Genomic DNA, 11955 nt, shown 5'->3' on the forward strand with positions numbered 1-11955 from the left:
AAAGGAGGGGCGGGGCGGGGAGGGGAGAGGTGAGAGAGAAAGAGAGGAGGGAAAAATCCGAGGAATGTACACCAAGAGAGCACTTTGAAATCGGTTGGCAGTGGTTTAAGTTTACGCCGAGTAAGGTTCCTCGAAGGCCTCTCTCGCATCTCTTCCAGCCGAATTCTTATGCGGTGGCCGACTTGACAAAATGGAACGCGACCCTGATTGCCTCGACACAGCCACGTCCAAACCAATTTCTCGTCGATTAAACCCGATCGAAAGAAAGAAAAAAAGGTTCAAGTGTTTCTCTCGACCTGTCAACCGGCTTCTTTTTCAACGCATTGCCGATAGAAATAAGGATAGCAGAAACGCGAGCCAACAACCCCTGGCGCCTCTCTATTCGCATTCTTCGTCGCGCACACACCTAACGTAAAATGATCGTCGATGCGACGTGACCGATTGGAAAGGAAAACGTGCGTAAATTGTCACGAATAAAGACACGCACCTTTCTTCGAAAGTATCGCTCCGTGTGTAACCGTGTCCCCTCGGTTTTCTCAGGGTACGCGTTTCGTCGTATCGCTCAACGAGATACCTAGCCATACGATATCACCTCCCACCAAGAAAAACAGAACCGGGCTACTGGTTTTGTGTTACGAAAGTGGAAAGAAGACGTGATTTGCGCGTCCAACGCAACCGACAACGTCTTATCTCGTTCCCAGGCGGTTTTCCCTTCGTCTAGTTGAACACCGAGGTGAGCTGCTAGCTTTTCCAACAAACTCTCGGTTGTTCTCGACTTGGTTACGCGAAATTATCAATCGCGATACCTTTCCATTGAAAGTTGCGTAGTCGTAGTGTAGTAGCGATAGTAGTAGTAGTAGTAGTAGTAGGAGTAGTGGTGGTGGCGGCGGCGACGGCGGTATCTCGAGTACAAATCGCGAATCGACGCGTGTTCGTGAACGTCGAGAGAGACCTCTCGTAGGAATATCTATGAACGCGGCCTAAGGCCCCAGTTTCCCCCACCAGCGTTGCACGGCTGGCCTCGTCGACGCACACTAGCAAGAACCGCGCATGCGTCCCACCGCCGAACATTATGAACACACGACCGTTCTCGTACGCGTACACACACGCGCGCATTCACACACTTATTGTTAGCCGAAGCATCGCGCGGTAGTAACCTCTAAAAGACACGATTCACTCACCGAGAGTTCCACACAGAAGCAGAAACGACAGCAAAAGACGCCGGGGCCTCGCCCAGGTCCGTACGATGTGCCTGCCACATTTCTCCCGCGACATGTTTCTTTCCTTTCGGGGATCTTCCGACCCAACACCGACCACGCTCTTTCCTCCTCTCCTCCCTTTTGGTAATCCCGCGACGATGTATTCACCACAACGCCGATTCTCTTCTCCGTAACCAAACTTTCAACGATCACTAAGAAAGTACATAATCACCGGTGCACATGGTTCTCATGGTCCCTTTGCTTTCTTCTCCTCCTCCTCCTCCTCCTCCTCCTCTTCTTCTTCTTCTTCTTCTTCTTCTTCTTCTTCTTCTTCTTCTTCTTCTTCTTCTTCTTCTTCTTCTTCTTCTTCTTCTTCTTCTTCTTCTTCTTCTGTTGTTTCTCTCTCGCTTGCTCTTTTGCTCCGTACGGTGAACAAAACACCCGTTACACTGTTTGCACTGAGAAAGGACGACCGAGCGCGACGCTAAACCGAAGAGAACGCGACACGCGGCGCGAACACCGTCCCAAAGACCGACGCCGTACAAACGCGCCTACCCGACTGAACAGCGAGGACGCGTGATTCGTTCGCGGCACCCGGTGCTTGCTTGTCCGCTAGATCTACTCGTTGCCTGCCTTCCCTGCTTGCTTGCCTGCCCGCTTGCCTGCCTGCCTGCCTGCCTACTTGCTTGCTTGCTTGCTGCCTGCCCCGAATACGACGTCACTACCCGCTGCACGACCCTCGCCCCCTCGCCAATCCCTCCCTCTAGCCAGCTAACCCCCCACCCCCCCTCCTCATTCACTCCACTCCTCTCTTCCAACCCCGCACTGCCTATCCCGTCACCAACGTACAAACAGACCTTTCCCCACCACTTGCTAACTACTTGTTGATCTTCCCTCAGGATCGTACGCTCCGTTCCTCGTGCCACGCGCTTTCCGCTCTTTGAATTTTTATCGTAGATTGCATCTACACGGATAAAACGTGGTTACTCATCGCACGCTTACCTCGAACAAAGTACCCAAAGTATAGCTGTATCTCGAGTTGAATTAGTATCACCTCTTTTATCCCCTTCGCCTCCCATCTTCCGTCCCAATTCTCTCTCCCGTTTCTACATCTTTAGTTGTTCTGACAATCGAACGACAATCGAATTCACGGGACTCGATTCCGAGGATAGGTGAAAAAGCTGAACAGTCGTACTTGTACTTGAGCGAGTGGGTGTCTACCTGTTGCCGCGAACACGGCGATAACCGGTGACGATGTTCGTCGATCGCGGTTCTCTCGCGCGATCCGAGAGAAGCGGAGAATGGCCGTCACCCTGAACAAGCGAACTGTGATGAAACACCCTGATCGAGGGGAACACGTCACCCTGGGGATTTGCAGAGCGCGGGGACACCGCGACGCGTGAATCATTATCGTTCGATGCTGATAATTCCCCGCGAGTTATTAACTTGGGAACGTAAAGCTTATCCGGAAGTTAGAGAAAGGTACCGCGACGTGCTTGCACAGACGAGAAAATCAATAATATTCTTGTCCCGATCGAAGCAATAAACTCTACCAACTAGCGTTGCACTCGAGAAAAGATGACCGTCCACCGACCGATAATGGGCCACACCTTTTCGCAACGCGAGCGATAGACCTGAGAACGAATTACATACACCGAATGTCTCGTAACTTGGCGACCGTATCGACCGACTAAATCTTTGATCCTCCGCGCGGAGGAAGTTGGAAAGAGCAGAGAAGGAAAGGACTCCATAGGAGGTGCAACGAAACTATTTCTTTGCGTACGATTTTGTTGGCGAAAAAGAAGGAGGAAACTAGACGCGGAGTAGCGTCCGTTTGATATCGCCTCGAAAGTACGGTATACATAATCGGTGAGGATGGTCGCGCTTCGGTTTATCAGGGATTTCGATCGTTTTCCGGTTAATCGTTGAACGCTGGATATGCCAGAGTCTATTGATCCGAAAGCCCATTATCGCAGCTAGCCGAACCTCTCGCTTGAACCTTTCTCTCAAACTATTTTCCGCGTGCTACCCTTCGCCTCTGTCACACGGTAGTTTTTTCGGGCTGGCCAGAGGCAATATACATATGTATGTAGTACAAACAACTACATATTACCTTCTGAAAGAATCAAAGGATCGAGCTAATCGGACCCGTCGGATTTCCGAATCTGTAATTTCCACGATTGGTAATTGGCCGGTTTCCGGTGCTTTTTACTTCCTATCCCCGGATTCGTTAGGTTCGATGTCTTTGACATTTAATTAGCGGGGAAAATAATAGACGGTAGATTGGCGTGGTGAAGGGTCGGAAAAGGCGACCATTAACTAACGGTCTCGTTGCAATTACGTGCGTGAACTTTCTTAATAACTGTTTTTCGTTGTGTGTAGAAAAAGCAAATCGAGGGATACGGTATTGAATAAAGGAGCGCACAGAGTCAAGCTTGACGGATCAAAACCAGTTCCCTTTCGCGAACGAGATACATATACCGACATAGAATCGACGCAACGCGTCGCGAACTACATGTATGTCGTAAAATTTCCCTGATCGAGTGTACGGGGTCGCGTGTTACTCGTCGCGACCGACCCCTATTTATTTAATCGCTTATATTTCATCAACGGCGATATTGTTTACCGAATTTCTATTACGTCCATGTAGTTAATTAAATCGCGCGTTTCATTAACGACAGTATTAGCGGACGAGGATTGGAATTATCGGGAAGGGAAGGTAATCCGCGAACCGAATTATGGAAATACCGGCGACAATTGCTAGTAGCTATCGTAAAAATTCCGAGCCGTGAATAGAAATTCGAAAGGTAGGCGAAAAAACAAGTGTCCGCGAGCAAAACAAATGGAAAAATTTTCGATAAGGTTACTCGGGGGAGAAAGATTCCGCGTGATCGATGGAAATTCTTTTCTCTCGCAAGACTAAAAATGTAAGTTTACGGTGAACGAACCCAGAAAAGAAATATTACATTTCCGTCTAAGAAGAACGATCGAGCAAAGTTGACTCGCTGTGCATTTACCTAGATACGGTGTCAGTGATGTTTTGCATCGATCGTTTTCGTCTACACATACGCATTGTCTTTCCTCTTTCTGCGTCAACTTCTATCGAAACTTTTCACGCGACTGCTGTTCACTCGACTTTGCAACCAGAGGTTGTTGGAACACGTTCCTCCCTTGTATTCCAATTCTCCTCGGAGATGATTCATTCTGCACGAACGTTGCAGAGTAGATATTTCGATATTAGCATCATTAGCATCTTAGGACGGAAGCCTAAGAATTCCTTCGATCGACGTTTTGTGTACCTTGCGTAATTAGTAATTACATACTAACGAAGAGAAACAAAGGCAAGAGAATGGTAAGTATCGAGACCAAGGAGGACATCTGTCGGGTGTCGGTGGAAGAATGGAAAGATGGCGCGACTAGTAGGATCTGGCGAAAACAAAACTATAACCTACAAGTGACGGAAAGGTCGCGTGATCTGATTATCGAGGGAAAACTAAGAATGTTTATCGTTACGAAAGAAATCGACAGCGAGAACATTAGTAAATTATGCCGCACGTGTCTAAGAGAGGACGGGGATAAAATGGTTTGCTTGTTCGTGGGACCGGCTGGCTCCTCTCTCGCTGCTAAATTACGATCTCTGTCCTGTCTCGAAGTAATAAACCTTTCGTCCAACTCGGAATTATTTAATCGACGCGGATTACAAAGTTGACATTGTTACGTAAGAAATGCGTGTTTCATCAGGTTTGGCAAGGCGATGGTCTTCCAGAGAAAATGTGCGACCGTTGCGTTACCAGAGCGGAATCTGCTCTGTTGTACAGAGAACAGTGTCGTGCTGCTGACAGAGCGTTGAGACAAGCCGTTTTAAAGGTATATATGTACGTGTAGAGTTTTTGCGACAGGGTGAAACGTAATACTGAAGAATGACGAATATTTGTAGGTTTCCGGTCTGACGTCGTACACCACGGTAGCCGGTTGTAAATTGTACCAGCAAAATCAAGGTTTCGTACCTGTCCAGAATTCCCATAAAACCTTGAAGTGTATAGAATGCGGAGCTGTATTCGCCAACTATCAGGAGCTCTGTGCTCACAGCAGATTACATTTACCTTTCGTTCAAGACGACATACCCGTCCAGCATATGCACATAGTAGAATCTCAGAATCCCTACTTTAATCTTAATTTCAGCCACCTCCCCTCCAATCTGACCAACGAAAGCATTCAACAGACGCAACTGCCGCCTTTCGTTAGGTCTAACGTAATGCAAACGATTCCGACGAACGGGGAAAATCCTAGTCGCGCGGCGTGCGCTCTACACTGTTCTCTCTGCAACCTAACCTTTACCAATAGAACGCAGCTGATAAGTCACAGTATTACGCACAGCGCGGAGAACGTAGATATTTGCGAGGATTCCAATCAAATCCCGCAAAATTTTAGATACGAGCGATCCATTAACTCCGTCGGAAATTCCATTCGAAATTTATCTTATCAGAGGTCTACCACGAACGATAATAACGAAATGCAAAGCTTAGGTTTTCCCGAGAACATGGATTTAGGCGAGGAGGGTAGCCCTGAACGCGTACAGAGTACGGCGATACACGGCTCCGAAACTTACAATCTACCTATGGAAGAACGTATGGAGAATAGAGAGAGCATCGACGGATACAGATCCTGTACTTCGAATCTGAATTACAGCAAAGACGAACCGATCGACGGCGAACATTCGGAACAGTCGAGGAAGTACAAATGCGAACTCTGCCCGAAATTCTTCTCTCAGAAGTCGAAATTGCTGACGCATCGGTTGCGGCATTCCGGGCAACAACCTTTCAAATGCTCCAGCTGCGAAAAAGCCTACTCGTCGAAGAGCAAACTGAACGCGCACATGCGATTACACACCAAGACGAACGTGCACTCGTGTAAAATCTGCGAGAAAATATTCGCCTATCCTTCCTATCTGCGGGAGCACTTGAAAACGCACAAACAACGCACGAACAACGAGAGCGGCAACGAGGCGAGAACCGAGGAGGGTAAAGGTTTCGAGTGTACCACGTGCAAGAAAAGGTTCCGCCTGTTGAAGAACCTTCGAGCTCACGAAAGACTTCACACCGGAAAAGGTTTGGTACGGTGCGAGATATGCGACAAAACTTTCAATCAGACTTACAACTTGAAGATTCATTTGCTAACTCACAAAGCGACCAGGCCGCACAAGTGCGAATATTGTAACAAGTGTTTCGTCCAGAAGGGTAACCTCGCGGAACATTTGAGAATTCACACGAAGATAAAGCCGTTCGAATGTAAAACATGCGGCAGACGATTCTCGCAATCGAGCCACTTGAAGAATCACGAGGCGTCCCACGCGACGATCAGGCGACATCAGTGTCGATTGTGCGGGAAACGATTCAAATTGGCGAATCATTTGAAGAGACATTTAATTTTGCACAACGGTGCAAAATCGTACAAATGCCATCAATGCGATCAATTGTTCTCGCAGACGTTCAGCCTGACAAGGCATTTGAAGAGGCACGAGTCGCACTCGTAATTACCAAATATGTACATACTTTCTTTATTTCGAGCGAGCAGAAGAGAGAAAAGAATAATAAAACAGAATAATAAAGCACAGAGGTAGATCAGGTTGATTTGTAATTGTCGAGGACCGTGGTGAGTATGTCGAGACCTTGTTCGAGTTGTTCTCTAGTGATGGTGAGCGGTGGCGATATTCTCAATATCTGTCCGTGAGCGGGTCTCGTAAGGAGGCCTGCATCTTTCAGTTTCAAACAAATATCCCACCCTTCGGCAAAGTCTGAAAAACATCCAAGTTAGCCTGGATGTAACACGTAGGACGCGTTAACGATAAACGCACCTTTATTGATCACCAAGCCTGCCAAGAGACCACGACCTCGATACTCCGTAGCTATATCTTTCGGAATTTTCTCCAATCTCTTCCGTACAATTTCTCCAAGTTTCCTCGCGTTCTCCGCCAGATTTTCTTCCTCGACAATTTTCACCGCCTCCAAGGCGATTCTGTTCCCGAGAGGACTTCCACCGAAGGTGCTACCGTGCGAGCCACTTTCCAGGCACGACATTATCTAAGAATACGCTCTGGAATATGTAAGTTGTCCGACTGACGCGAATACGGTACGCTTACCTGTTCGTCGGCTAGGATACCGGAAACGGGGTACATTCCACCGGACAATGCCTTTCCTAAAATCATAATGTCCGGCCTTTGATTTTCATGATCGACCGCCAATCTCTTGCCCGTTCTGCCTAAACCAGTCTGGACTTCGTCCGCGATCCATAACACGTCGTACTTGGTGCAGAGATCGCGTACACCTTTCAAGTAACCGTCCTATGCGGAAAGTAGCGGAAAGAGTTTAGGAGCGTCCTTGGGAAGGATAGAGAAAAGAAAAGAAAACTCACTCTAGGCACTACGACACCTGCTTCTCCCTGAATCGGCTCTACCATGAACGCGCAAACAGTTGGGTCTTGCTTGAATTTCAGTTCCAAAGCGACGAGATCGTTGTACGGCAGCTTGTCGAACCGAGGCACGTACGGTCCGAAGTCTGTGTAACAATTTGGATCGGTGGAAGCTGACAGTGCTGCTATGGAACGTCCCCAAAAGTTGCTTCGCGCAAAGACAACGGTCGCCTGTTCCGTCGGAATCTTTTTCGCCCTGTATCCCCAACGTCTGGCTACTTTGATCGCTGTATCGCCAGCCTCGACCCCTATACACACGCGGACTTACAGTTTCTCAGTCGGCAAACAGTTTTGGTAAATTTGTTTGTTCGTACCGGTGTTCATGGGGAGAAATTTCTCCCATCCTAAAAGCTTGGTGAGATACTCGGCGAGTTGACCGTGAGGCTCGGTATAAAACGCCCTGGACGTATGAGCGAGGTTTCCCGCTTGTTCCCTCGTTACTTTTACCAATCGTGGATGACTGTGGCCCTGGTTCACGGTTGAGAAGCCCGCGAGGAAATCGAGATACCGCTTCCCTTCCACGTCCCACAGATGAACACCCTCGCCCTTGGTTAGCACCACCGGAAGCGGCTTGAAGTGCCTACCGCCGTACTTCTGGTCCCGATCGATCAACTCTTGCGAACCGAGCGATCTCTTCAAACGCAATTCTCTCTGCGTTAAACCGAAGATTCCTGATCTCGCGATTGGATGCATGGTTAAAATCGTGAAAAAACTCGATCGAATTTCTCAGTCGGTCTTACATTTATACATGTCGAGAGGAGGAGGCAGAGTAGGTGGTGGCTATTTACACGGGATGTTTTTGTATACGTTGCAATGGGAATTGGAATGAACCGTGTGTATGTGGTGCAACATTAACAGCTCGTATCTGATAATGAGTTGTTGCTCGGCATCGTTTAATCACGGCGCCAACCTGCCAAGCCAAACGAAATACGGCAAACAAAGTATCGTAAAGAAGATACACACGTCAGACATGTTTGTTCTTTTTTTCTATCGAAGATGAGCGCTTTCCGCGAAGAAAACGGTAAGAGGATTATTTTAGGATTATTTTAAATTTTATCGGTTTTTATATCCTTCTCCTCTACGGTGTTGCAATCAACGTCCGATAGTAATTCGTTCGTTCGTTCTTACTATTATCGTGAACTCGAGCGGACAGAGTATCCGACGTCTGTCAAACATGAGAATATAACCGCGCGGTATCTCGTTCAGCTATTAATAACTAATGCAACTAATCGACAAATTTTTCTCCCTCTTTAAACCAGGCGGTAGATAGATAATGCGGATGACACCAGTTTTCTCTATTTTCTCTCGATAACGTAACGACTGGTCGGAAGAGGAAGAAAGGCAGGAATTGCGAGAAAAGTGTGAATTTATTCACGAGTTTGTACAAAAACGATGGATTAATTGGCATAGTTGGAAACGGCTCGAGAGATGATATCCGCGCATTCTTGCATTTGCGTCTCGTCGATGACCAACGGTGGAGCCAGTCTGATGATATGACCATGAGTCGGTTTCGCGAGCAGACCTTCGTCCTTCATTTTCAAACAGATATCCATAGCGTCGATGTTTTCTTTGATAACGATCGCGTTCAGCAGACCTTTCCCCCGAACCAGAGTGACCACGCTCTTCGGAAGCATCTCGAGCTCGCTCCTGAGAATACGGCCGAGTTTCTCCGCGTTCTCCGCAAGTTTCTCCTCCTCGAGGACGCGAAGCGCTTCGAGAGCAACTCTGCAGCCCAGAGGGTTGCCGCCGTAAGTGGAACCGTGTTCGCCGGGTTTAATAGTGAGCATGACGGGATCGTTGGCCAGGACACCGGAAACTGGGTAGAAACCACCGGAGAGCGCTTTTCCAAGGATCAGTATGTCCGGCTTCACGTTCTCGTGATCCACGGCCAATCGCTTTCCCGTTCTGGCTAGCCCGGTTTGCACTTCGTCCGCGATCCACAGAACATTATGCTTCGTGCACAGCTCTCTCACTTCTTTCAGGTATCCCTCCTAATCGAAAACATAAAGGAAAAACATAAAGAGTTTCGTCGCTTCGACCAAATATACTATCGATGGACGGTAGTACATTACTACCTTTGGTAGGACGACACCGGCTTCACCTTGGATCGGCTCGACCATGAAAGCGCAAACGGTAGGATCAGCGAGAGCCCGTTGAAGCGCGGGGAGATCGTCGTAGGGAACGAGCTCGAAGCCAGGCATAAATGGACCGAAACCGCCGTAACTGCTCGAATCCGTGCTAGAAGACACCGCGCTCATTGTTCTACCCCAAAAGTTCCCCTCTGCGAATATGATTTTTGCCTGGTACCGCGGTATACCTTTCACATCGTATCCCCATCTGCGTGCCAGTTTGCAAGCAGTTTCGCCACCTTCCACTCCCGTGTTCATCGGTAGCCATTTCTCATATCTACACGTGTAATAACACATTCGAGATGAGCGTGCGAAAGGAGGTGGAGGAGGAGGAGGAAGAGGAGGAAACATGCTTACCCGAAAAGTTTCGTAACGTACTCTTCGAATTCTCCTAAAGCGTCGGAATAAAATGCTCGCGAAGTTAACGTTAAATGTTTGGCTTGTTCGATTAAAGCCTTGTAAATTCTTGGGTGACAATGGCCCTGGTTGACGGCAGAGTAGGCACTCAGAAAATCGTAGTACCGCTTTCCTTCGACGTCCCACATGAAAACTCCTTCCGCTTTGCATAACGCGACCGGAAGGGGATGATAATTGTGAGCACCGTACTTCGATTCTCGTTCGAATATATGTTGCGACGTTATGCTTCGACGGTTCTTTCCACCCTGCGGGTACATTTATTAGAATTTCCGTTTCCTCGCTATTCGCGTCTATCGCTGCCGTTGCCTTCTTACCTGAGAGAGCAACGTTAAATTCAACAACCTCCTCTTAGCTATACCCCCGATTTTCTCCAACATTCTGCACCTGTACACACCTGACGGTTGACGGTTGATTAATCAGCCACGCTAATCTCTAGAATGAAAATATAAAATACCGTTTCCACGAAATGGATAATATACCGTCACTCGAGAAAATGCTTTCGATTTGGAAGATAGTACATAGTATGTGTAAGAAGGAAAGAATTGAGAGAAATAATAACAAGATTATCAAAGAGGTATATATATATATCGATGTTTACCAGAAAAATGATCGCTATCGCGCCGTTATCGGTGTAGCAAAACAGCCTATCGCAACGCCTCGCGCCTTTCTTTCAATTATTATTGCGTAGCTCTTTACCTGTGCAGCGATAATGGTTCGACGACCGACCGACTCCGACGAATTTCTAACTTCAACTTCAATTCCTCCGCGTTACGTTTTTCCGAACAGTCAGCCAAATTCGGAGGGACACGATGTACTGAATGTGCCTTGTCGTGTCAAGTGTTGTCGCCCGGCTTCTTCTACCCGTTTCTCCTCGATACGTACGGTCACGTCACACGCGCTCTCTTTTCATATCGGAGATAAGAAGAACGATACAATTGTACAGACTATCGGTAGTAAAAGCAGCTCGCCTATTTCAGTCCAAAATCCGCACTGATTATATTTCTAATCGAAAGGTAAATACGATAAGCCAATATTTCGTTCCTTCCCGATCTCGAGAAATTCATTATCGATCGTTCTTACCCCCTATCATTATTAAAGATATCGCGATGATTTTGGAGAAATTTCTATCTACGAGTATACTCTTCTTATCGGTACTTGGAGATATTCAACAAGGATAAATTCTCTTTTCTTTTCTTTCACTCTACTTTGCCTTGATATCGTCGGTAACGATAGCTTAAACCTAATACGTAAACGTTAGCCAAATATTAGAATAATGTCGTAGGTTACAAATATTATTTTACGTTGAAATTTTTCCTACTCTATCGAAAAAAGATTAAAAAATACAAACAAAAGCTTTATACGTGCTCGTACGTGTGATAATAATGTAGAGATTAAAAGATTCAGAAATGTCGTCATAAGGCAAATGTACCATTCAACTGTGTATGTAGTTATTTAACACTTGTACAGACATTTGCATCGGCCTCGTGTCGGTTTACCCGCCAAATTTACCGTACGACGTACGACACGCCATGCTCGTAGTTCGCGCATAATCACCGGTGTACCATTTTTAAACAAACGTTGTTGCTCCTCTTCCCCCTAATTTCTGCGCTCGAGAATTTCCTCGACGATCGGATTTTAACATGGACGAAAACAATTACGACGATGTACGAAAGAAAAATATAGCTGAAAGGAATGCCATTGTAAGTATACGCTCGTTTCTCCTTCGATATTTCTAACCTATA

At 47.1% G+C, this 11955-nt stretch overlaps 5 protein-coding genes across 5 annotated transcripts in view; 2 read left to right on the forward strand and 3 right to left on the reverse strand.

Annotated features, from left to right (window-relative positions):
• Window positions 1-1468, reverse strand: part of LOC108577969 (DE-cadherin) — a 26996-nt gene extending 25528 nt beyond the window's left edge. The window contains exon 1 of the mRNA XM_017941209.1: window positions 1182-1468. Coding sequence (XP_017796698.1) covers window positions 1182-1275 — 94 coding nt within the window. The 5' untranslated portion in view covers window positions 1276-1468. The remainder of the gene's footprint in view (window positions 1-1181) is intronic.
• Window positions 1469-4698: 3230 nt separating this feature from the next.
• On the forward strand, window positions 4699-6758 carry LOC108577910 (zinc finger protein 708-like). The gene is made up of 3 exons (XM_017941137.1): window positions 4699-4851; window positions 4941-5066; window positions 5137-6758. Exons 1-3 carry the CDS (start codon window positions 4699-4701, stop codon window positions 6730-6732), a joined length of 1875 nt encoding a protein of 624 aa, XP_017796626.1. The 3' UTR covers window positions 6733-6758.
• A 62-nt stretch (window positions 6759-6820) lies between these two features.
• LOC108577869 (ornithine aminotransferase, mitochondrial-like) lies at window positions 6821-8360 on the reverse strand. Its single transcript, XM_017941086.1, has 5 exons — window positions 7982-8360; window positions 7611-7915; window positions 7339-7539; window positions 7054-7279; window positions 6821-6993 (listed from the first exon to the last, which is right to left on the reverse strand). Exons 1-5 carry the CDS (start codon window positions 8358-8360, stop codon window positions 6821-6823), a joined length of 1284 nt encoding a protein of 427 aa, XP_017796575.1.
• Window positions 8361-9037: 677 nt separating this feature from the next.
• Window positions 9038-11275, reverse strand: LOC108577964 (ornithine aminotransferase, mitochondrial-like). Its single transcript, XM_017941203.1, has 5 exons — window positions 10910-11275; window positions 10528-10645; window positions 10154-10458; window positions 9743-10073; window positions 9038-9658 (listed from the first exon to the last, which is right to left on the reverse strand). The coding sequence occupies exons 2-5, from the start codon at window positions 10588-10590 to the stop codon at window positions 9065-9067; spliced, it is 1293 nt and encodes a 430-aa protein (XP_017796692.1). The 5' UTR covers window positions 10591-10645; window positions 10910-11275; the 3' UTR covers window positions 9038-9064.
• Window positions 11276-11556: 281 nt separating this feature from the next.
• Window positions 11557-11955, forward strand: part of LOC108577967 (cell division cycle-associated protein 7-like) — a 1619-nt gene continuing 1220 nt past the window's right edge. The window contains exon 1 of the mRNA XM_017941207.1: window positions 11557-11919. Coding sequence (XP_017796696.1) covers window positions 11854-11919 — 66 coding nt within the window. The 5' untranslated portion in view covers window positions 11557-11853. The remainder of the gene's footprint in view (window positions 11920-11955) is intronic.

This window comes from Habropoda laboriosa, unplaced genomic scaffold, assembly GCF_001263275.1.
Source record: "Habropoda laboriosa isolate 0110345459 unplaced genomic scaffold, ASM126327v1 scaffold801, whole genome shotgun sequence".
Taxonomy (NCBI): Eukaryota; Metazoa; Arthropoda; class Insecta; order Hymenoptera; family Apidae; genus Habropoda; species Habropoda laboriosa.

What these genes read in the sequence shown, in the direction of transcription:
- LOC108577910 (XM_017941137.1), top strand. Translation starts at nt 4,699, where the DNA reads ATGTTTATCGTTACGAAAGAAATCGACAGCGAGAACATTAGTAAATTA. An exon ending in GATCTCTGTCCTGTCTCGAA is followed by an intron (nt 4,852 to 4,940) that starts GTAATAAACCTT and finishes GTGTTTCATCAG; the next exon opens with GTTTGGCAAGGCGATGGTCT. An exon ending in TGAGACAAGCCGTTTTAAAG is followed by an intron (nt 5,067 to 5,136) that starts GTATATATGTAC and finishes GAATATTTGTAG; the next exon opens with GTTTCCGGTCTGACGTCGTA.
- LOC108577869 (XM_017941086.1), bottom strand. Translation starts at nt 8,360, where the DNA reads ATGCATCCAATCGCGAGATCAGGAATCTTCGGTTTAACGCAGAGAGAA. An exon ending in CAGGTGTCGTAGTGCCTAGA is followed by an intron (nt 7,540 to 7,610) that starts GTGAGTTTTCTT and finishes CTTTCCGCATAG; the next exon opens with GACGGTTACTTGAAAGGTGT. An exon ending in GTATCCTAGCCGACGAACAG is followed by an intron (nt 7,280 to 7,338) that starts GTAAGCGTACCG and finishes GCGTATTCTTAG; the next exon opens with ATAATGTCGTGCCTGGAAAG.
- LOC108577964 (XM_017941203.1), bottom strand. Translation starts at nt 10,590, where the DNA reads ATGTTGGAGAAAATCGGGGGTATAGCTAAGAGGAGGTTGTTGAATTTA. An exon ending in TACGTTACGAAACTTTTCGG is followed by an intron (nt 10,074 to 10,153) that starts GTAAGCATGTTT and finishes TTACACGTGTAG; the next exon opens with ATATGAGAAATGGCTACCGA. An exon ending in CCGGTGTCGTCCTACCAAAG is followed by an intron (nt 9,659 to 9,742) that starts GTAGTAATGTAC and finishes GTTTTCGATTAG; the next exon opens with GAGGGATACCTGAAAGAAGT.